Source organism: Oreochromis aureus, linkage group 11 (assembly GCF_013358895.1).
Source record: "Oreochromis aureus strain Israel breed Guangdong linkage group 11, ZZ_aureus, whole genome shotgun sequence".
Lineage (NCBI taxonomy): Eukaryota > Metazoa > Chordata > Actinopteri > Cichliformes > Cichlidae > Oreochromis > Oreochromis aureus.
Window position 1 is genome coordinate 12780899 of NC_052952.1, and position 24251 is coordinate 12805149.

General features: G+C 39.4%; 4 protein-coding genes across 7 annotated transcripts; 1 reads left to right on the top strand and 3 right to left on the bottom strand.

Moving 5' to 3' along the window:
* Positions 1 to 1407: 1407 nt before the first annotated feature.
* On the bottom strand, positions 1408 to 4014 carry LOC120442761. The gene is made up of 3 exons (XM_039619953.1): positions 3593 to 4014; positions 2492 to 2536; positions 1408 to 2399 (listed from the first exon to the last, which is right to left on the bottom strand). Exons 2-3 carry the CDS (start codon positions 2529 to 2531, stop codon positions 1618 to 1620), a joined length of 822 nt encoding a protein of 273 aa, XP_039475887.1. The 5' UTR covers positions 2532 to 2536; positions 3593 to 4014; the 3' UTR covers positions 1408 to 1617.
* A 284-nt stretch (positions 4015 to 4298) lies between these two features.
* LOC120442763 (hepcidin-like) lies at positions 4299 to 5313 on the bottom strand. Of its 4 annotated transcripts, none has more exons than XM_039619958.1 (3): positions 4862 to 5313; positions 4686 to 4757; positions 4299 to 4549 (listed from the first exon to the last, which is right to left on the bottom strand). In XM_039619958.1, exons 1-3 carry the CDS (start codon positions 4946 to 4948, stop codon positions 4454 to 4456), a joined length of 255 nt encoding a protein of 84 aa, XP_039475892.1. In that variant the 5' UTR covers positions 4949 to 5313; the 3' UTR covers positions 4299 to 4453. The 4 variants fall into 4 exon arrangements, with proteins under 4 accessions (XP_039475892.1, XP_039475891.1, XP_039475890.1 ...); XM_039619957.1 differs by having other exon boundaries at positions 4686 to 4760; XM_039619956.1 differs by having other exon boundaries at positions 4686 to 4763.
* Positions 5311 to 6146, top strand: LOC120432757 (hepcidin-like; the record flags this gene model as incomplete). The annotated part of the gene is made up of 3 exons (XM_039619487.1): positions 5311 to 5523; positions 5611 to 5697; positions 5863 to 6146. Coding segments are annotated over 3 exons (393 nt in total), but the record flags the coding sequence as incomplete, so codon positions are not given.
* Positions 6147 to 15403: 9257 nt separating this feature from the next.
* On the bottom strand, positions 15404 to 23486 carry depdc1b (DEP domain containing 1B). The gene is made up of 12 exons (XM_039619232.1): positions 23310 to 23486; positions 21352 to 21617; positions 21043 to 21187; positions 20518 to 20645; positions 20307 to 20437; positions 20167 to 20214; positions 19665 to 19805; positions 19375 to 19541; positions 17436 to 17612; positions 16684 to 16866; positions 15643 to 15829; positions 15404 to 15431 (listed from the first exon to the last, which is right to left on the bottom strand). Exons 1-11 carry the CDS (start codon positions 23355 to 23357, stop codon positions 15665 to 15667), a joined length of 1599 nt encoding a protein of 532 aa, XP_039475166.1. The 5' UTR covers positions 23358 to 23486; the 3' UTR covers positions 15404 to 15431; positions 15643 to 15664.
* Positions 23487 to 24251: the final 765 nt, after the last annotated feature.

Sequence of the window (24251 nt, forward strand, 5' to 3'; positions counted from 1 at the left end):
AAAAAGGGAGTATCAGTAGGAAAGTAACAACAGGAACCCAGGGCCCCTCTCAATAGAACGTGGGACGGGTGTTACATAAGCATTTAACAATTTGATTATTTTCTAACAAAAAACTGTGTGAAACTCAAGTTAGACCTGTGTTTGTAAATGAACCGCCCCATGTTGTGTAGCTTTCTGGATTTTATACTTCTACAACACTGTCCAATAGAGACACATGAATGAAATGCAGTGTCATTAAAAACCACTGATGATTTTTTTTCATATTCTTCAATGATCTTTATTTAAAAATATAATATATTTACATCTGAATAAAGTTTTAGGTATTACGCTGACTGATGGATGAAGAATTCCCGTTGGATTGTTCCCATCACGACCCAGGTGATCAGTCTCTTGATAGCTTTTCCTCTGGTTCCTGCTCTCTGCTGACACTCCTAGCTCTAGCCACGTTCTCCATTCCCTCTCTTTAAACAAAGTCTTATAAATAGTTTAACCATGTGCATTGAATCTGCATTTGGGTCTAAGCCTTCTATGGAGGGAATATCTCTACACAGTGACATCCATTCAATTTTCAATTCAATTCAATTTTATTTATAGAGCGCCAAATCACAGCAACAGTCTCCTCAAGGCGCTTTATATTGTAAGGTATACTTACAAAGAAAAACCCAACAATCAAATGACCCCCTATGAGCAAGCACTTTGGCGACAGTGGGAAGGAAAAACTCCCTTTTAACAGGAAGAAACCTCCAGCAGAACCAGGCTCAGGGAGGGGCGGCCATCTGCTGCGACCGGTTGGGGAGGGGCAAGGAAAACAGGATAAAAACATGCTGTGGAAGAGAGACAGAGGTTAAAAACAAGTACGATTCAGCACAGAGAGGTCTATTAACACATAGAGGGTGAAGAAGAAACACCCAGTGCATGATGGGAATCCCCCGGCAGCCTAATGCTGGGCGTACACTGTGCGATTTTTGGCCCATTTTGAGCCGATTTTTCAGTCGTGCGACCGTTTTGGGGATCGGCCCGAGTTTGGCCTTAATCACGTGTCGTGCATCGTATACATGGGGTAACGAGAAGCGATTAACACCTCACGACCAGCTCCCGATCATCAAGCGTTTGGTCGTAAAGAAATCAAACCTGTTTGAAATCCTGTCGGCCATCGTGAGGGTGTCAACATGGCGTCTCACACTGCGCATGCGCAAACACAGAAATAAAAGCGAAAAGACGGAACAGCACGGCAGTGCGGCGTGTGATCCGGACACAAGCGATGGAGGCACGACTTGTAGAACTTTGGCAAGGTCATCCGAGCCTTTTCGACGTGACCTCACAAAATTATCGCGACCGCAACAACCGTGAAAATAGTGTAAGATTTTGTGTTTTAACCTTCATGCTATGGACGCACAGTGTGAGCATCGGGCCGTATAGTGTGAGACCCTGCATCGTGACCTACGAACTTCTAGCCCCTGCCAGTCAATCGGACAGTTTGAGCAGGAGCTGAATAACGCGACTGAAGAAATCGCACAGTGTATGCCCAGCTTATTGCAGCCTGCAAGGAGGATTCAGGGTCACATGAGAAAGCTATCAGCCTATTAAAAGGATACTGAAAACGCCGTCGAAATAGCGTTAGTTGTCATCACTGGTGCTGGTGGACTCATCTGAACACCTCCGAAATTTGCAAACACGCGAGTTTTCCTCTTCTTCCTCAAAATCCTCTCGGGACCGCTTCCTCGAGCCTCCAGTTTCATGGTTGTCAAGCTCTTCATGTGCGTCTTCAAAAAGTTCATCACTACTGCTCTCGGAGTTTGCAAGCCTGGATTTTTTGCTATTAGGCTCTTCTTCATCTCCATCTTCCTTTCTGGACCTTTTCGTGGATCCAACAGGCAGCTGTTCTTCTTCTGGTACCTGCTGATTGATGTCCTCATCAGCAATATTACCAGCATGAGGACAGCCCTCGCTATCAGTGTCGCAGGCAGAGATGAAGTCAGAGTCATCATCAGAAAACTCCTCGCTCCATCTGAATCTTTTGTTTGGTTCCACATCTTCTTCATCCATCTCTCTAGGCCTCCTCCTGGATACACCTGGCTGAGGATCCTCTTCTGGGATGTACTGGTGAACATCCTCACAGTCTTCAAATGCCTCATCAGAATCATCATTTTCAATGTCGGCAATGTTTACATTGTTAACATTGCCGTCATTGACATTGTCAATGTGAAAGACATCATATTGTTCCTCTAATTCATCTAACAGCTCCATCAGCCTCCAAAAAATTATATTATAGAGAGCATGATAAAGACTGTTCAGTAAACCCCAGAATCCACCAATAGGTTCATAAACTGGTTCATAAACTGGTTCATAAGCTGGTTCCTGATCTCCACTTGGAAGATTTTCTGGGTTAACCTGTCGGCCTGCAAGATCATTTTATCTTTTAATTAGCATTCATAAATATCTGCTGAAAATCAGTTTTTCATCAATTTCAAGACTGAGTACATGTGCTTACCATTACGGTTATTTTGTGATTCATCTCCTCTTCCATTCATTTTGACTACAAGGAACACACAACAACAATGATCACTAAACCTCAACTCAGAATGTTCAGCTTAATGTGCTTTTTTGTGATAACTTTAGGCTACGTCCACACGTACGGGCATTTTTGAAAACAGGAGTTTTCCTTTTTCGTTTACAAAACAAAAATCCCGTCCACATGTGCAGTTTTGAAAAAATATCTCCTTCCACATGTAAACCCTAAAAACAAAGTCAAACGCTGTCAAGAACATGCCAAATCCTAACCGTGTAGAAATGCTGGCCAATCAGAAGTCCAGAAGCTTGGGAGGAAAACCTCACAAAACCTTACGTACTTCTGAAAAGTTCTTGTCTTTTCTGGAAGGCAGCTAATTTTGTGTTACTTTCAAGTGCCTTCATCATTGCAAATGTTAATAACTAAAGACAGCATTTTGGCTGGTATAGACTCACAACTTTGGAATGGACAAAATGCATATAGCATACATAAATGTAATTTTTTAAAATTACATTTATTCAAAACCAGTATTCAGGATTTGGGTTGTGAAAGCGATCTGTGTTGAAATAAGAAGCCATGTCTGATGCTCACTCTGATGCCTCTGTCTTTCTAAATGGAGGCACAGTAAACTGTGTGTGTATATGTAAGCGTGTAAAACTGCAGATACTAAGATTAACAGCAACAGTATTTTGTCTACATCGGCCATTGTAGAAATTGATCTGATGTAAACAATAACGTAGACAAAGCGTCACGTCAAAAGCGGCGCACACTTTTGACATTGCCTGAGTCAAAAATCTCCGTTTCCTCGTCCACACATAAACACAAAACGTACTTTTCAAAAATCTCCACCCTGGCAGGAGTTTTAAAAATCTCACCTTTCAGTGACTCAATACATTTGTTTAGGTGTGGACGATTTGAGGCCCAAATGCATAGACAAAGCTTCAAACATATCCTCTGTACATGTGGACGTAGCCTCAGTTTCTCACAATGTAAAGTACATAAATACTGTCCTGGCCAGCAGGAAAATCAGGCTTTATATTTAAGTAAATGATCTTAAGTTTATAAACTGAAATCTGAGCTTACTTTAGTTCTTGGTAAATTGCAGAGCAGTTAATCCTCAGGGAAACGTAGAAATTTCACTAGTCGTCTGCTTTGGTTGCAGTGTCTCTTCAGTTCTGTTTTCATATGCTGATGTTTTCATCCAAAACATGTTTAAATGCTGTGATGTCATTTTAGCATCAAGGCATCACTATGGCAACCAAACAACATGCATTAAATGACGTTCCAAACAACAACAACCAAGCTGTTTTCAGTGCTTAATATTTAACATGTCTTTGTTATAAACTTTATTTGTACAAATCTGTGATGTTGATGTGCACAGCCTGGGATTCAGACCTCAGAGGGTTAATCCAACAAATCACGAAAAATTAGGTTTAAATTTTTGTTCATGACAGTGCAGATTTCTGACATTTTGTGTACTTTAAGCATTTAACAATTTGATTATTTTCTAACAAAAAACTGTGTGAAACTCAAGTTAGACCTGTGTTTGTAAATGAACCGCCCCATGTTGTGTAGCTTTCTGGATTTTATACTTATTGGGCTACATATTTATTTATTATACAGGCTATACAGTACATAACATCAAAACTCACATGTTTTATGTAACTAAAGTGTTTAATTATGTGGGCTACAGACCAAATCAAGTTATGGACTATATTTATATGAAAAACGTGTATACTTACTGCATTTGAATCATTTTAACCATATGTAACCACCTGCACATTATATCTAAATGACCATAAAGTTTATTGTGATAAACTGTGTAATACAAGCATGTAGTTGAGGCAGTAACTGAGGACACAATGTGACTAAAACAGTATAATCTCACACATTGTCTGTGACATACAGTTTGTTAATACTGAGTGGTTGTGGGAGCAGGAATCCTCAGAACCTGCAGCAAACTCCACAGATACCGGGGGTGCAGCAGCCACAGCAAAAGCGACACTTGATGCCACGCTTGTGTCTGCTGTTATACAGCATCTGTGGGAAACACAAGAGACATGAGCACAGAGTTCATCTGCAGCAGCATCACTGCTCTTTATTTTCACCTGCTCTAACAAACACTTTCATTTAGCTGAAGTAATTTGGCCACATTCATTCAGTTAGTGTTACTTACCTTCCATGAGTCCACTGATGCCTCCTCATGTGCTGCTGCTGGATAGTCCATGCTCATTGGCTCCTCCAGCTCCTGCTCCTGCTAATGAATTGAGTGCAGTAGAAACCACATTGTAGCATTGAAACAAACATTTGCAGCTGGTAAGCTAATACACTTGGTTAAAGTCAAGTTCTTACTTCAGTGACTGGGACAGCAGAGCTCTGCTGAACACAGATGAATGTGAGCACGACGGCCACTGCAACTGCAACACTGAACGTCTTCATCTTAGGAGGCTTTGAGAGGCTCAAGTTTGACTCTTTCTCCTGGTCTGGATGATTGTTGTGAGCTGAGTCCTTCTGTCTGATGGTAAATGTGTGCAGAAGTGCTGATATTTATACTGATTTGGGCCCCTGCTGCCTCGTCACTCACAGCTCTTACTCTACCTGATTTCAGGAACATTGCAAAATTCCTTATTTTCCCATGCTATGAAATTCTGGGAATGGGAAATTCCTGAGGAATGAGAAAATCTGTACTTTTCTCAGTCGGCATGAACTTTGACCTTTTCTTCCGATGTTTAAATATATTGGTTTTCCCAGTCCTACTGATGCAAGCGTGTTCCCGACAGTAGTTTCTGTACTCTGAGTGACGAGGCAGCAGTGGAGCAAATGAGTATAAATACCAGCACCTTTTCCCTCAGTCAACCATCACAAAGGAGCTGACAAGAGTCAACGAGAGAGTCAAAGGATCTGACCACCTTAAACCACTCAAACCTCCTGAAGATGAAGGCGTTCAGTTAGTTGCAGTGGCCGTTGCACTCATCTGTATTTGCATTCAGCAGAGCTCTGCCACATTTGCTGAGGTAACAGACTCTTTTAAATTCATGTAATGTGCTTCTTCTGCATGAATTTGTTGTGAAGATGCTAAGATCTGTTTTCTTTCTCTACAGATACGAGAACTGCAAGAGCTACAAGAGGCTGTGAACAATGACAGTCCAGCTGCTGAACATCAGGAGGTATCAGCTGACTCATGGCTGGTGTGTTTAATTCAATAAATGAATTCAGACAGTTATTGTGAGATCTCTCAAATGCAGGCAGATGTTTAAAATAGACTCTGCACTCACAGCTTTATGTAAAAATAGAGAGAATGAAGTGACTTACGGCTGAAGATAAACTCTCTGCTCTTGTCCTCTTTCACACAGATGCCGTACCACAGACAGAAGCGTGGCATCAAATGTCGCTTTTGCTGCGGCTGCTGCAATTCTGGTGTCTGTGGATTGTGCTGCAGATTCTGAGAATATCTACCTGTGATTCTCACATTAACCACTAAATATAGACGGTTATACCTGAAATGATTTGACTGCTTAGCATTTGTTAAAGTCTGACAGTGTTTCTTCATCTGGTGATCCTGCTGTAACAGTGAACAGTGCAGCATTTGGAACTACAGTATGTTATTATATTAAACTTCAGTGGCACTATACTACAACATGTGCTGTTTGTTTCTGTTTCTGTCTGACAAGAATGAAACATTAATGGAAACCAGTGACATGAAGCTCCTGATGTACACTTTTTGTGCTGATGCCAGTTAAGAGTTGTGGCCTCATACTCTTGCCCATATAGTATGTGGTACAACCTGTTAATAGAGCCAAGTCATTGATAGCAAAAGCAAGGTGAGCATATTTTCCCATATTTGTAATTATATGAGTACAGAGCATTTCATCATCATTCAATATTACCACTAATTATGACAAAAATGCAGTAATGTACAATAGCTTTGAGCTGATGGACTGGTTCATTGGTTATTTTAAAGTTAAACCAAGCATACTTTTTTTTAAAGAATGTAGAAGTGTTAGATACTGTTTACTCGAAACACTTTCTATACAAGTTCATTCATAAATGTTTTAGACGACCTTATCTTGACAACCTTTCACTGAATTCATTTGGAGGTGTTTTCACAGTGTGTGTTAGGTTTTTGTAATGTTGATTGTCATTTATGCTTAGGAATATTTAACCATATATGCTTAGAGGTGTATAATCGATTGTGTAGTGATAGGATGTGTGATCTTTAGTAGGCTTTGTGTGCATTCCAGGATGTTCTGGTATTCAAACCCACATTTTGGGAGCATGGGAGAGGTCGTACCTTGTCATATTGTTTTATGGTAGGATAAACGTATCTATGTCTGTTTTAGGCTAAGTGCATTTTGTTTAGATGAACTGTTGGACTTCCAGACCAGCAGGTTTAGGGAAGTCGTTTATGGACACACACACACACACACACACACACACACACACACACACACACACACACACACCTAAACATCCACATTCCAATGTAAGGAACAAACACCCACTGATGTATAAATAAAGACCAGGGCAGTCTCAGAGCGCGTGTCACAGAGCCCTCACTCTCACTGCGGGTGCTCTGCTGCCCTTGTATACAAGTAAAACTGTGTTTCTCCTCTCTGATTCTCAACTGAAGAAGTGTTTTAGAATAATTCTCCTGACACTTTGAATCCATAAACTAACCACAATGCTAATTAATGTCTTCTTTTAAAAAAAGCCTTACAAAGATCTCCTCTAGAGGCTAATGAACATTTTATTCCATAGAGGTGAACTTTCAGCTATAATGTCAAGGTAAAAGAAGATAATGTTACAGAGGCAAAAAGAGGCACACACACACACACACATTTCTTGCCGTTTCAGGTTCAGCTGTGTGCCATTGGAAAACTAATAAATTCATGTCCTTTTATGTAAATCTCAGCTCAAACATTCATGAGAAAAGCTTCCTTTTCTCTGCGCACTTTAAACACCGAGATGACAAAATCACTTTGTTGTGTGGTGTTTTGTTGGCACTAGACAAACTCTGAAATGTTTAATGCAAAGCACAAATCGTTTGAGTAACTGCTACTCCTGATTAAATATGCTGTCATGGAGAAAATAACTTGCTTACTAATTTATTCTCACACAGCAACACATTTTTACTCGTGGTTTGAATGTCTGTCTGACGACGATGTGGGTGTCCTGTCTCGCTGTAAGGCTGGCCTGAGTCACAGGGTGTAGTATGGTGAATGACTCCTCTCGCTCTTCCTTTGACTCATTCTTTCATTGTCTGTTTATGGACTCACCTACACAGACCTGTGCACCTTAACGGAAGTAGCCGCTGATGCCGGCCCCTGAGTTTACATGTCTGCTTATCGTCCAATATCGTTAATACATGCGCATGAATGCAACGGACGTCAGCGCCATTTATAAACCATCTCTGCCATTCATGTTTGCCTGCTTGAATGGCGTCTATTCAGGCAGCTGCAGCAACAGAAGAACTACAAACTGTTGTTGATGTCAAAGCGATCGTATTCCTGCCTTAAAAGCATCTCTGCCTCTGATGCAAAAGAGTTGGGGTAAAATTGTGTGTGCAGCTTGGGATTAATGATGTTCCCTTTCCTGAAGGTAAGCTATTATTGCTAATTTTACATTTGGATCCAAATCAAAATCAGCATCAAAGCCACGTGTTGCTCCACACCACAAGGGGATAAGAGACAAAAAAGACACTCATTTCATTTGATAGAAAAACACATCACTCAGTCAGTCGCTCAAAGATGCTGTTCACTCCATCCGAGCACAGACAGTGCAGCCTCATTTTCTCTGAATTGGCTGTTATCTAATTGACACTGATGGAGAGAGAATTTCGACTTCCCTGAGCAGCTGTGTGGACTGCAGAGAGGATATCAAAAAGGTCAGCCAATGAAGAAGGTGTGGATTGCTCTGTTTCACAATTTCACAGTGAATATGAGCTGCATTTAATACATTTTTTGTATTGTATTGGCACTAGAAATAGGTCAGCCCGGCGGTGAGGTGACTAGGGTTCAAGTTCACCGTCTTGCCTGGGCCATTCTGTGCGGAGTTTGCATGCTCTCTCTGGTTACTCTGGCTTCCTCCAAAGCTGTCCAAAAGCACTCAGTGGGACTAGGTCAATGCCCATAGATGTGAATGTGTGGGACTTACTAGTGATCTGTCCAGGGTGGGCACCACATCTGGCTGCTTCAGTAGGCACAACTGTTTAGCTGCTCAAATTCTTAATTAGTCACATTGCAGCAAGTCAACATATTTAGCCTTAAAGACGTGGTCAAGAATGATGTGCTGATGGGCTGCTTCAATCCAGGTTGTCATTACAACCAAGGTATGCAGAAGAGCACCTTTGAACACAGCAACCAAAGACCACACTGAGTTTCGCTCTTGTCAGTTATGAAGAGGAAAAATGTTGCCTGGTTAGGTGAATCTTAATTTCTGCTGTAACATTCGGGTGATAGGGTCATGTTGGTGTAAACAACATGAAAGCATGGATCCATCCAGCCTTGTAAAAGTGGTTCAGGTTTCTGCTGGTAGTGTGTAATAGTGTGGACCATATTTTCTTGGCACGCTTTCATGCCCTTAGTACCAACTGAGCATCTTTCAAACACCACAGCCAACCTGAGTATTGTTGCTGACTATGTCCATGCCTTTATGACCACAGTGTTCCCATAATCTGATGGCAGCTTCCAGCAGGTTAATGCACCATGTCACAGAGCTCACATCACCTCAAACTGGTTTCTTGAACATTACAATGAGTTCACTGTACTCAATCTGAAGACAAAAGGAGTCCAACCCATTACTAGCAGGGTGTACTTAATAAAGACAGTGACTGTAAATCGTATCTGCTGAGAAATCTCTCTCTTTCTACACTTTTTGTGTTACAGTAACACAGTGTTTGCTGGAAGATGAGCTATGCTGACTTTTTGCAGGGTAGGTGGATATCACACTGTGAATATTTGTGCTCTTGTAATTATGAGTGATGCATGAGCAGTTGAGACTTGAACAGTGCGCAGCTTGTGTAAATCAGAATCAATTAAGGTAAGTGGTTTCCTTAGTTTAGGATAATAGCTTAATTCAATTGAAAACACAATGCATCTAAGGTCATCCACATGAATATCAGCAGTGGCATCCAGTATCTACTTTTTTGCATATTTTGCTCTTGACAGTAGGAGAATATCACACATCGAGCGGGATCACCTTTCCTCCTGTGCCGGCGTGCTTTCAGGTCGCTGTGATCGCATAATACACCTGTACTTCAAAAACGGAGTGAAAAAGCAATTACAACAGCTACATGTCTGTTCCCAGAAACGCATTAGGGAAACAGCATGGGCTTTCCCAAATGGAGTGCATGGGCTGACTCACTGACACGTAACACCAGAAAAATGCTATGAAGGCGCATGTGACCTATACAGCTTCGGAAGTGAAGAAGAAGAAAGTGAAAAGTAACTGCTAAGCTTTATTTCCTCTCCTGACAGAATCGAGAGTAAACGAGAGAAAACCTTCAAGGTTACGGGGGAATGAATCACTCAGAACTGAAGGCACTGAAAACAATGGCGATGATTTCAGCTTGATTAGGGAAACAATAACATTTTTATTTTTGACAAATTGCCTATTTGATTTTAATACAGGCAATTCGATTTTTATAATAGATGCCAGTAAACCGAAACGTGATTGTTTCCACTTTGTTCAAGGTCGTCTCTCAAGTATGTTTTAGACAATTTACAATAGAGAGCCTGCTCGTAACACTTGAAGATCATATATGTTGAGGGTCTCTGAGCTGAACACATGGCATCTTCGAATGCCAGCTATACACTCTTGATCCATCAAAGCAAATTGGCTATTGTGTATTCAGGGCAGGCTTTGTGCTCATTGCCACAAAGGCTGAAGAGATCCCTGATGATGGACTTAATTCCCTCCCCTTCACTCCCCTGCTGAGACATCAGCTATTACCAATCACCCTGAATGGAACACTTACTGTATCTGCGGGCAAACAGGCTGGAATAATAAGGTGCTGATAATACCTGAAGCATAATAATGACCACAGACTTCTCTGCAGCACCATTCATTAAAGTTATGTAATAGATTTTTTTTCCCTCTCATTATTACATAATTAATAAGCGATGATGACTTCCCCATAGTCATTACTTTGCTACTAATGCTTCCTAAACTGTGATCTGCAATCATTAAGTGAAAGCTAAATTATAGGTGTTGCGCTTAAAAAAAAAAAGCCTATCGGTGCAATGGCACCAAGTGTCAAAGAGCAAACTTTAAAAACATAACTTTCCATGTTTGAATTTTGCCTTAGGTTCACTGAGAGGTCTCCACAGCCTTGATGTCTTTCAGACCCTCACACCGGTCCCGTTCAGTCACCTTCTCCTCTATCTGTCTGCGTTGCTTTGGACACAAACCTAATTATATTTACAGCAGAGGGAAGATTTCTTACAGAGGAATATGTGTAACATATTTGTTATGAACCCTCAGCATAAATTCTGCAGCTAATTAGCCATCAAACATGATTTTTCACATGGATGCACATTGCATGTTACTTGACTTTGCCCAGTTGTTCAAACACAAAAGTAAAGTCAAAGGTGTGCTTACACTGTAGCGAAGGAAAAGCGACATATCGATGGCTGCTTTGCAGAAAATCAGAACAAATGCCTACAAATGTGTGTGAAATCTGCCTTCAGTATTCGAAGTGCAGATCTTTTCTGAGTAGATGTGGACCTGCTCTCATTCTGAGGGAATCAGAAGCTGCAATTCTGATAAAGTGGTAGGTCTGAACAGATGTTGTGATGCTCAGAGCTTAGTCAGTAATAATATGCATCTAAACCTAGCTCACATCCATCTCATCGCATATGGATGCTTCTGAAGGATGTCTTGGCATCATTTTTAAATGCACTCTTGTTTTTGAATGTGCATATTAATATTAGTGATGAAATATTCCCAGACACAACCTTTTCTTGTTATTCAAAGTGCCTAAATAAAAAGCTAGTCACACAAATCCATTCAGGTGAGATAAAGTGCAAAAAACTCAAGCAGGACACAAACCGCAGTCTATCACCCCTCCAACCTTTTGATAACAGACATCTAGACATAGTTAAGATTTGTCAGCTAGGATGAGACAGCCTGACCTCCACGCTGCCATACAGACGTCCCCATTCCCAGAGATGCTGTAGTTTCTAGGTGCCTCGACTTTACAATAAAAATTAAATATCTACAAGGGAAGGGAAGAAATTTTACAAACTAACTTGCTGAAACAGTGACATCCAAACCATTCTTTTACAAATGTTTGTAAAGTCATGTATGGCTGGGTGCTGTGGCAGTGGGAGTGAAAACACCTGAATTCAAAGACATTTCAGGTTTAAATTTTAAGTAATCCATTTTTTTTAACCGGTTTGTGACAACATATCTGCGAAATGAACTGTTTGCATCAGCCTCAGCTGTACTGTGTGGGAGTAAGAAGGTTAACAGCCTTTTAAATATCAGCATGTTAGCACTGCACTTGTGAGCACGCTGCGCCCAAGAGTCTACCAGTTACTAAATACTAAAGAGTCCACTTAATTTTTTTTCCAGCTTGCACTGACTGATGACTTAGTGTGTTCAATGAAGACAGGAAAAATAAAATTGTTTGTGCGATTCATAATTAATGCAAAATCACAAACTTTTTATCCATTTTGGCCTTTTATTTGTTTGTAGGAATCTGACACAACTTGGCTTTGTGGCCATCAAGTTTAACATAAACCTGATGGCTTCATTATTGTGAATGACCAGTAATGATGAGTTAAGTGGGTGACCGAGGTAAAAGTGTTCTTTCCACCTCGAGTACAGGGCAAAGCCTTTGCAGTGTGGGATTATTTGTTTGTGAGATCAGGCAGGTGGCAACTTCTGAGAACTCTTATGCTGTCACGACTATCAGTCCCTGTTTAACATCTCACTGCTATCCAAGCACTCTGTAGTTTCATATAATCTCTATTATTATCACTATCAGCTAAGAGCTTTTCGTACGCACTTACAGCAAGGTAAAAGATGACGGAGAAGCGTCAACAACTGAAGGTCAAGCAGACCGCATCACACTCTTTATTCTTTCGCTGTTTCTTTATGCACATGTCAGATAAATCTTCACAAGAATTCCAATAGCCTGGCACACCTGCATCTGAGCAAACTGAGAACTCAGTAGTCTTTCACTATTTAAATATGAAGATCTATCTTAAGAATGCTATGAATGGAGACGTAATGGTAAGAATAAAAACATTCCCAAATGTGGAATTATGACAAAAGATTTTGCTCTACTTGTGCTAATTATGCTCTTGCATTCTAACTTTATCTCTTTTTTGGCAGGCGTTCTTTGGTGTTCTTGAAGTACGCACTTTTTAGTTCCGAAGCAAACCTGTGGCTTAGTTATAGTGATATTTATATCCCTGTGCAAAACAAGCAGTCTTTAGGAATAGTTCTCCAGGCTTCTTGAAGGACATTTACCTCTCTTTGGATGTTGGCTGCGTTTTTTTTCTCCTTTACAAAGCCTCCACTGTGTTTAACAGATGGCTGTAGAAACTCACTGTAGTAGATTTGTCATGACTGACTTTCAGTCCAGTTCTTGTGTAATTTGGCTTACCTCAGCCTTTTCTCTGTTTCCCCTCCTGAAGAATGGCTTCTGGACAGCCACCCTTCCACTGAGACATGAGGCTTCAATGAACAGATCATCTGAACATTCAGCCACTAAACGCATTTTTTTCTGTTCACAAATGCAATAAGTGTAATTATGAAATCCTGATCAAAAATAATGTGCTTTTAATATTTTTAAGCTTTTTTGTAAAACAGTAACTTTGATAACAATAATTATATTTTAGCATTAAAAATATATCTATATAGATATATATGCTGTAGAAACAAACTCATAAAAAGCCAAAACCTTCAAGAACAAAACAGCAATAAAAGAAAAGAAACAGTGATGTATGCCAATTATTTTTTTAATACAAAATTCATCATAAACATTAATTTAATTCCAGAACAGAGCAGCAATTCAAGTGTAACAGTTAATCCAGCATTTGTTTAGGGATATAAAACAATCCAGTCATTGACAGAATCACTATAAAAATAACACACTTTTTAAGTCCAAGATTTAAAAAACAACCTGACTGAATAGAAGACATACAAAAAAACAAATAAGCATTTAAAAGTGAAAGAACGGCATTTGAAGCACTGAAGTATGTACCAATCAACAAAACAGTTCTTATATACAGAATAAAACCAACAAGCTAAGACATGAAATGAATTGTCTACAGAGCACAGTGTTGGACAGAGAAAGGGACGCATCAATTAAATACATACAGTATATACACTTGTAGTAGTTTAAGTCTATGATTTTCATCTTGACTGTGTAGTTTTCCCCAAATGTGTCAACCTTTATGTTGTTACAAATGGAATTTACAACCAGAGCATCACATGTCTGTAAAAATGCCACATACACTAACTGACCACTTTATTAGGTACACCTTGTTAGTACCAGGTTTCCCTCCAGATCTGCCTTAATTTTTGGTGGCAGAGTGAACAATTTGTTTGAAACATTCCTAAGAGATTTTGGTTCATATTGACATAATAGCATCACACAGGTGCTCCAGGTTTGTTGGCTGTGTATCTATGATGCAAATCTCCCTTTCCATCAGTACAGTGAACCCACTATCATGTTTAACAAACGAGTTTGAGATGGTTCAACTTTGCGCCATGTTGCATTATACTCCTAGCAGCAGCCATTAGAAGATGGATACACTGTGGTCATAAAGGGTTTGACATGGTCAGCAACAATACTCAATACAGCAACAAGAGGCCCAAAGTGTGCCAAGAAAACATGCCCCACATTAATAAACCAGCTAGGCAGGATGGCTCAGCGCTTTCATGACATTTATGTCAAATGTCGCAGCAGAATTCAAGACTCAACAGACCAGACGGAGGGTTTCCAGTCTTTAATTGTTCAAGTTTGGTTAGGCCATGTGAATTGTATTCTTGGTTTCCTGTTCTTAGTTCACATGAGTGACTGAGATCTCACATGAGATGTTCTCCTTTTTGACCACTCTATTGTAACTCACGAGATGGCTGTGTGGGAAAATCCCAGTAGATCAGTTTCTGAAATACTCAGACTCGCCCGTCTGGTGATGATAACCATGGCACATTCAAAGATGCCTAAATGCACTGAGCTGGCTGTGAGAATGCCATCTCAATCATATCTGCTTTAACAAGCAGCTGAACAAGTGTACCTAATAAAGTGACCAGTGAGGGTCACTTTAGTTTCTAGGCAAACTCTTGATATGTTCATCATTAAGCAAAGGTCTACCTGATCAAAGTAAAAAAGATTAAGCCACCTAAATTCAAATTTATGATGAAATTATTATAATTATTATTATTGTTATTATTAAACAAAACGCAGCACTGCATTGTTGAGTCAGCATCATGAAATTACATGTGATTATTCGGAGCACCAAGAATATTTTGATACAATATAATTGTCTACCAATATTTCAAGACCACTTGAATTTCATCTATAAGATTAACCAAATGTTAACATCCGATAACCTGTTAATACTTTTGTAATGCATTTTACTATTGTTGCTACTTTCATTTTCTGCTGTTTTAGATCTTTGTAACCATACAAAGTACCAGTACCAGTTAATGAAATCTAAGAAAAAAAAAAAAAAAAAAAAAATCACGATTAATAACTCTTTAAGTGTAAGTGGATCATAGTTTAGTTCAAGTTTCTTATTAAAACAGAAACTCAGGAAAATCTCTTATAATTCTTCTATAACTTGAGTGAAGACGCTCTTTAAGTCATCATCCTTGTTTACCATAGCTGCAAGGAAATGTAGTGGTTAATGAAGAGCGCTGTAATTGTGGTGAGAGCACCATTATATAACTCTGAGGTTAAGACGTGAAGACGAACTCCAGGCCTCGAGGGCGGTGTCCTGCAGGTTTTAGATGTGTCCTTGATCCAACACAGCTGATTCAAATGACTAAATTACCTCCTCAACGTGTCTTGCAGTTATCCAGAAGCCTGGTAATGAACTAATCATTTGATTCAGGTGTGTTGACACCAGGGTGTTATCTAAAACCTGCAGGACAACCCTCGAGGCCTTAAGTTCGTGTAAATGTTTTAGTGGTAGCAGATCATGCCCTGAAACTCCAGCTTCTTTGAAAAGGCTGGAAGGGTTTCTTGATGCTGAAGAACATGAGATTAGGTTTGAGTCGTGGGGTTTTCTCGGGTATGACAGCAGCTTTGCTTTCTTCAGTGGGAAATCGACTATGGTAGACTTCAGGGTAGGACTTCTGAAACTGCAATGATGGGAAATGCATCGTTATTTTACAGTGTACACAAGAAAACCGACATTGTTCTGGATTCTAAATTCACATTCCTTCTAGACCTTAATTTCATTACCTGAAAAATTCAAGAGAAATGTCATGATACTAATATTCAGTACCAATGAATTAAGCTACAGCCATACCACTCAAATAAATATATTCTGACATAGTGCAAACATTACTGCAAACAAAAGGTAAAGGTAATGTTTGACTCGATGAGCGGCACAAAGCCTTTATTTATTTCCTTTATTAGCACACAGTTAGCCTCAGTAAAGGTTGTATATGGGGCACTGCCATCTATACTAATATACAAAAAGCTATAGAAACATTTCATAAAAAAAAAATTGCGTCAAAATCAAAAGATTAAACTCACTACGAGTTCTGAATACAGATCCTATCTTTATGAATTTAAGTTAAAGTTGAGGTGTTACAGTTTTTGCTAACAGCTCTGTGACATCAGTTGCTTTTAGTTGTATATAACTTGTCCCTGATCATCTGACCACGATGCAAAACATGATCAAACACACAGAAGTACCAACAGACCTGTTCCTGCACCTGACAGTGCCATGTTGTTTCACATTAGCATCCTCTCCAGTACTTACCGCATCTATGGCAACAAGAGTACTACAGGAAAACGAGTACAGTGCAATCACGTCTTTCACGGTCTCTGGAGCGAATTGATTCTGACGCATTCTTAAAATTCAAATGGCTTTTCCATAAATGCTTGTAATTTGTTGTTTGAGAGCAGCTTGGCTTTCCCCTTAAAATCTAATGAGACAGATCCAGTTGAATCTAGCTCTAATGACATCCTTGGTGTGTAGGCATACCTGTTTTAGTCTTTTCCTCTTGTCTTTAGCAGGGAGTTCTTTGTCTGCAATCAGGCCTTCTAGCAACTGCTGCAGGGGGGTCTGAGTGCCTATCACCCTCTGCTCCTCACACTCCACCCTGCTGATCTGCTTGTAGAAGGCTGGAGATGCACTGAAATCTGTATCAGCACCTTCATATTTGATCTGATGGAAGACACAAAGACATAGAAATACATTAAAAAAATGTTTATAGTTATAACAGTGTGGGACAGAGGCCCACTGATGGAGTAAAAGATAATAATCAATTTGGGCCTTCATCTGATGTTGAACACGTACTATCAATACAGTCTTCATTTACTAAAGTACGAGCCAAAATTAACCATATACATACCTAATATGAATTAGCTGTGTGCACACACTTATAGGTGAAGTCCCTCATCATCAAACGAAGCTGATCAAGAGCGCAGGGACAAAGTTTTACAAAAAACTGTCCCACAAGGTCCGTCTCTGTCACACAAGTGCCTCCTCTCTTTGTTCAATGATCAGTATGAAGCTTCTTTTCAATTTCCCTCACACAGTGCTTGATGAAAAACAGCTGTGGCCATTCTAATCACTAGTATAAGCTGTAAACCCCATCAAGATGGAAAATAAATCACTCATTTCGTGTGTTGCCTTTGTTCCCTTGTTTAAATCTTCAAATTAAATCGGTCGGGCTCTGGTTAATATAACACTAAACTTAATTTCAATTTCATTGTGACTGAATGTGTACGAACCTGTGCTCTTTTGAGGTGGGACAGATGCTCTTCAACTTGGCAACGCAGCTTGGCAGGCACCTGGAAGATGGTGTTGTGATGCTCCATCATGAAGGTAACCAATTTGGTGGCAAGTAACTCATCCAAGTCCATGTCGTCTGCTGAGCCAAGAACGCACTGAGAGAACATCTGCACCATCTAGACAGACACCACAGTGAGAGTTGGATGAGAGGGTGACCGCCAGTCAAAGTATGCTCCTTACGTTACAGCAATATCGAAGATTTTTAAAATATGTTAAGCACCGTCATAAATCCAAAGTAATAAACATCTTTGTGGAAGTTATATTGTGTGAATTTTGCATGCAGGCAGTGTTAAAGACATAGATTTTTTGGGTTCATTATCTTGATAATATGAAGACTTAATAAAGTGATACACTGCTATACAGTTAAAAAATAAAATGGATATAATACCCTTGTTCATTAAGTTTTTAACTGGCTTCACTTGCAGCATGTTGCTATGAAGAGTGTTTTATAAAATCCAGTACTCCCACAGTAATTTGTACAACAATACCTCCTGGAACATATTTGCTACTGGGTCTTTATATGTGAGAGAGGTCTAATGTGCCTGGGGTTGTTGCAAAGTAAGACAAAATAATCATTATAATGACTGCACTGAAAAACACTGAACTTGTGGAAATAATACACCCACATCAACCTCCCTGAAATCCCCCAGAACCCCCAACTCTCACTGAAAAGCAGCTATTAAGCAGCCAGACTTTCTACAGTCCATTTCCATGTTTATAGGCCCATCACAAAAAACGTGCTGTATATCTACCACATATGCAATTTTGAGTCTTTTTAACTTCTTTTATTCCCTTTCGGTATTAAGAATAAAGGACTGTCCGAATCCCTGACAATATTGCACTATAGTCCATTTACTCTTATCAGGTAACAATGATTCTGCACAAACTGTGTTTCTGAAGAGCTTCACTCTCTTATTCATTCTCCTTACCTTAATTCATCACAGCCTGTCAAAAATATATGTTTATCTCTTCTTTTACACATTTCAAGGTCAAAGCTGTCAAATAGTCAATCCCAGAATTCCAACCAAACATGTTTTAATCATTTCAAAATTCTGAAAGCATGATTTTTTTCTTTAACTATACTAGGCAATCTACCAAATGTACCAGAGGCATTTGACAAGAACAACAACGTGTGGAATGGTAGAGGCAACTGCAGGTGATGGACAGGTTGTCAAGACAACCAAAAGCCAGTAAGCAAATTGTAACAAAGTGCATTCTGAAAAGAAAGTGTGCAGCGTAAAAATGAATACCTCAGACTTACCCAAGTAACTCAAAAATATGCATCAGTGTGTGTTATTAAAATGTTGTTACAATGTCCACGCTCATATAACAGTTTTACAGTTATATGAATGATCACAGTTGTATCTGTTTTATCACAGCATGAGCTGGCACTCTGTGCACTATTATATAGAAATATCTATAAAAGAGTGTGTTGAAATAAAGTGTTTTTACACATGAACTAGCAAAATCAGTTACATAGACTTTGTAGGAGGGAGCTAGCACATTAAGGAACATTTAATGTCCTGATCTGATGAAGTCAGCTATTTTCATTCTTTCATGTACCTCTGTCAGCAATATACTAGTACAGTTAGGGGCTCAGTGCATGCATGAAAAAGACTATACCTCCATTTGCTTGATTTATTTTAGCAGTTGGAAGTTGTGGTACACGTATCAACGAATTTATGGTTGACATATATGGTTATAACCTTTATGAAAATAGAATTATCTGCTGGACTATCAAATTTCCATTATGTAACAGGTTCATTTGTCCTCCTGTAATATATGAATACTGATTTATGAGCTTTTACTAAAACAATGGACTTAGTTAAAAAGCAGAAATAGTACAAAGTGAAATAAATAAATTGTAGGATTATGTACCAGTGTGCGGGTAGCAATCGTGTCATTAAGTGGAGGAAGCTGGGGATTCTGACAGACTCGGGCCATGAGACGCAATAAAAGCTGGAGGCGTCTTCGGTTGGGAGGCGGCAGAAGGAGGCAGCTTACTTGAAGAGCCTCACTGGCTGCCTCCTGCACTGGCAGCAAACCTGTAGTGATATAATAAAAGATAAGTCCGGCACTGTAAGGGTAAACTTAGAGCTTAGCAAAACGAACACAAGAAAACAGCAGCGCAAAAACACTGTAGTGAATCCACGTTGTGAGGCACTCACTGAGAATGTTGACAAACACTTCATACAGATGAAAAGTCAGCAGGGGTTCTTTAAGTCTCTGGTAGTAGTCTGCTACTGTTCTAAGAACATCCCTCTCGAAACCTGGGTACACTGGCTGTTTGCTTTCATTGCCATTAGGCCCTGAGAAAGAAAACAAAGACAGATTTATGGCTTTTCACAAGGAACAGTGGAGGAAAGTTAAATACACACACAGGCTTTGTAAAAAGAGACCTAAAAATTACAAGTGCTTATGGCACTAAAAGTCTAGAGAGAAATATCACCTGTCTGAAACTCACTAACAAAATAAAATAAAATGAAAGTGAAATCAATTGTACAGAATGATTCTTGATATTTTCAATCTTAGTTACGGCAGTCAGGTCATTGTCCTGACTGCACTTCACAAATAACGAACCAGTCTCAAGGTAAAGCTGCTTTTTCCTTTCGTTCACTCTCTCTTTTTATAAAAAGAATGATTTAGAGTCAACAGAAAAATTATACTTACAGTTAGCAAGGCATTTCATTGCAGTTACCACCCAATAGGGCATGTCCTCTAGAAATGCAAACAGAATAGGTGAATTATAATCATACAGCAAGTTTCAACAACAAAAAGAAGCAATAGTTCTGGGAACCAATGCAGCATACCAGCTTTGTTCTCCAATACAACTATGCCTGCTTTATTGACACTGAACACATTGTGAACAATGTGCTTGCCATTGACATGCGCTGGGTTCAAAACACCATCCAGTGTCTTCAGACCCAGCACTCTCTGCAAACTAAAACAGGATTAGAATTAAACCTCCATACAGCACTAACAATGGAAGTGATGAACAGGTAATGTACAATAGTAACATACTGTGCCACTGTCATTGACTTCCAGATGTGATCCACTTGTTTTGATGTTATCTCCTTCCTGCGTATGAGCTTGCATTCATGCACATCTCCAATAGCAACGCTGTGCCTTTTATTCCACAAATCTGAAGTCTGATTAAAAAGGAAAACGAAAAAGTTACTTTGAAAATTAAATTGAGTGCTACAATCAAACAAAAGCTATACTTACTAACTTAAGTTTAACTTCATGTCAGAGGTCTGTTAATGAAAACTGAATCCAGCCATAGATGTCCATAAATTTAGTTATGTGCAATAATTAGAAATGATACAGGGAATAAGTATTGAGCCTGTTTACTGATATTTATTTAACATTTTTGTTTGTTGGGCATGCCAGCTTCAAGACACCTTCTGTATGTTACACGAGTGCTGTATATATAAATATCTATAGCACTGATGTAACATACAGAAGGTGTCTTGAAGCTGAAGAGAAACAGGATATATAAAAGGAGCTAATGGAAGCACAGTTGGGGCTAGAACATTTCTTTCTCACCAGGACAGCAGACTTCACGGGTGCAATGTTCTCCTGCTGAGGCAGCTCCTCATAGTCATCCCAGCGGATGAGTCTGGGCAAGTCACTGCAGTCCTTTATTACAGGCCTTGCTGGAAAAGACTTGAGCGGAGACAGTGTTGGGAACCTGGAGAGACAGTCAATAGTACTGGGCTCAGTTAAAGAGGTAAAGAGATGCACTTGCTAAACACAGATGAACTGTAATGTGGAAATGCATCAGTGATGTCTTCTAATATAAAATAAACAAACAAACCAAAAACAAAGGAGCAATGCAGGATGACAGAGGAGCACCTGTACAAATGGCCATTGTCCTCAAAGTCCTCTGTCCCATGGCGGCCTTTGATATCTTCAATCACGTGGGCCTTGAGGAACTTTCTGAGCAGCTGCAGGGTCTGGTAGCGGGTTACCTCAGGACCAAAGTTGTGATTGTCCCTCAGCAGATTATGCAGATAATCCACAGCCTCGGTTCCCGTGAAGCTGCAGTCATAGCAGCGAAAGTGTGCCCAATGCCTTCTAAGTGGCATGCCACTGCGAAAAAGTCTGATAGTTTCATTCCACTGCATAACAGCAAAACACAGAATGTGGTGAGAAACGCTGCAGAGTGATGTTATCTGATATTTGACAACAAAAATGCAACAGCAAGACTTTTTGGTGACAAACTGAAAAAAATAAGTCTAGTCTAACACAGGCTAACGTCATTTATGGAATATAATAATTTGATAACAGCATTTTATGCATTCACCAAGTTCAAGTGCTGACAGACATTTTAATACTGTTTTTAGTTCATACGAGCGCTCATACGATATTGTCACAGCAGCAAATCTGCATGCATGATGCCCATTAGTTACTTTAAGATGGTAGTATCAGCCATACACAGGCATGTATTTAAATAACAAATGAAGAACAGACACTGATATGGTTATCTGAATGGTTTAAAACATGCAAGGGCTACTCTGAAACTACTCTAACAACTCCATTATCCTCCTGTTAGGGGAAAAAAAAAAAAGATTTACGTATAAAAAATAAATAAAACACTATCTCATCATCGTGTTTTGGGATGCATTACCATCATTGTGTTACACTGTGTAGATGTGTGGGAGAAAAATAAAAGGCTTTGAGCTTAGATAAAAGCAGAGAGAGAGCAAGAAAGAGGGAGGGAGAGAGAATTAGGCGACACAAGGTCTTTAATACCTGGAAGAATCCCTGCAAATAGAAACCTTTGCCCTGGCTGGTCTCAATCATGAAAAAGGTTTAAAGTAAAGGGAAAGACTGAAAATCTTCAAAAAAGCAAAAGCCAATAAGCTCGTCTGCAGACTGTTTGAAAGAGAGACATGGAAGAAGAAACTGGTGAAGGAAGAATGCTGGGGCAGCAGGTGGAAAGCTAGCTGACAGTTTCTAGAAATTCTTTCTTTTTGCAGAAGAATTAAAACAAACAAACAAAAAAACAAAAACTACGCGATTCCATTGTGTACTTGTGACCTTCGATAAATGAGAATGAATTTCAATAAAGAATTGATCCAACTACCACATGGCAGAAATCTGATTTACAAGAGTTAAACCAAAGAGCCAGTAGCCTGGATGTTATTGAGTAAACAGGCCAAGGCTAGTAAAAGCCTTCCATTGTGTTCAAACTAAAAAAAGGTGTTTCTCTGCAACCCTGGAAAACTTTGATTTTTAATCGCACTTTAGTGACCTTTTCTGACTCAGATATATCACAGAAAATAACAGGTGTAAAAAAAATTAATGACAGCTCAACTTCATTTATCTGCTTCTGTTTCAGTGCCCTGCTTTTAATGGGGAGGCACACTGAGGTGGGCGTTTGAACAGAAACAGGAACAGCAGGGTCAAACTGTGTGCTGTGTATGGCTCCCAAACAGTGGATATTTTAAAATACTTGTTTTGGACTTTGGACGTAAAAAGAGCTGACATTAACAGCAGACTGTGTTGTGTATCGAGCTCTTACACGAAATAAAAAGCGCCGAGTGTGTTTGTGATAACTAACTACATATAATATGCAAATACACGACATCTATGTGTACTTAGTTTTAATGTAGCCTCACTCTAAACAGCCTTGTAAACGCTTATAAACCTAACTGATAACGTAAGTGCTATTTATTAGTTCAATTTACGACTAGGTACTTTACGTTGACACGTAAATAGTTAAGCCACACACGAAGAACTACCTAGTCTCTCCAGTTACATTAAGTTAAAGCTTTCCAACATAACGTGCTTTAGTTCACAACACTCACCAGTTTCGTCGCCCTGTATGGACCCGGTCCAATAACTTGGTTTTCCATTGTAATACTGAAAACCCGCTTCACTTGGACACCAACATGGACACAGTTTTCTTTTTTTTTTCTTTGAAGCTTGTCAAAAACTTAAGTAGAAGATGAGTCTGAGCAGAAACGTTGCTGGCAACTTTGAATCTCGTGCGTCACATCAGTTCTACGACGTGATTAGCCAGCGGGATGATCACGTGACCAATTGTGGCAAAGCGTTTATAAATAAATGTGGCGGCGCAACGTTTTACCCTGCCCTCTAAAAATGACACAGTCAATTAGGGTTGATAAGAGGAGAATAGGACTATTTTTAGAGTACTTGTTTATCTTCTCTCTGAAAACATTTGTCAATTAAATTTTAACTACATGATTTGCTTATGAAACTTTTGTGTCACGCTCAAGACGACCACCTCGATTAATTACGGAACTATTACTATTATTGGTGAGTAACTGATTGCAACAGCTGCCATGACATACACCAGTCATTGTTTTTAGCTACTTATCCCCCAAAATTGTATATTAAATGTACACGTACTCGGGAAAGACTGGCAATTTCTCGACAATTATGAAACACATACTGTTTAACTTCACACCATATTTTCTCCTGTGCGAAACCAAAAATAAGAGCGAGAAAAACAATGACAATTTGTCTGTATATACTGCTACTTTATTTATTTTTATTTATTTTATTCCTTGTCCACCTGTCCTACATCTTGAGACAATGTCCCACATGTTGACTGGCTCTGCAGAACATGAACTTTTCTAAAGTTTGGCTAATGGGAACTTTTTTTCTTATTTTTTATTTTAGTCAAATGAAGTTTAGCCGGTCTAATGCTGTTCCCAAAGAGTTAATGTTACCAAAACCTTAGAAGCTTTGCAGATTTTGATGAATAAGATGTACATTGCCACAAA

Excerpts from the sequence above, each read along its gene's own strand:
- LOC120442763 (XM_039619955.1), bottom strand. The coding sequence starts at position 4,948 with ATGAAGACGTTCAGTGTTGCAGTTGCAGTGGCCGTCGTGCTCACATTC. Across the intron at positions 4,767-4,861 it reads CTGCTGTCCCAGTCACTGAA|CAGGAGCAGGAGCTGGAGGA; the intron begins GTAAGAACTTGA and ends TCAATTCATTAG. Across the intron at positions 4,550-4,685 it reads CATCAGTGGACTCATGGAAG|ATGCTGTATAACAGCAGACA; the intron begins GTAAGTAACACT and ends TGTTTCCCACAG.
- depdc1b (XM_039619232.1), bottom strand. The coding sequence starts at position 23,357 with ATGGAAAACCAAGTTATTGGACCGGGTCCATACAGGGCGACGAAACTG. Across the intron at positions 17,613-19,374 it reads CGATTGCTACCCGCACACTG|ATGGTGCAGATGTTCTCTCA; the intron begins GTACATAATCCT and ends GTGTCTGTCTAG. Across the intron at positions 15,830-16,683 it reads AGAGGAAAAGACTAAAACAG|TTTCAGAAGTCCTACCCTGA; the intron begins GTATGCCTACAC and ends CCATCATTGCAG.
- LOC120442761 (XM_039619953.1), bottom strand. The coding sequence starts at position 2,531 with ATGAATGGAAGAGGAGATGAATCACAAAATAACCGTAATG. Across the intron at positions 2,400-2,491 it reads ATCACAAAATAACCGTAATG|GCCGACAGGTTAACCCAGAA; the intron begins GTAAGCACATGT and ends ATGATCTTGCAG.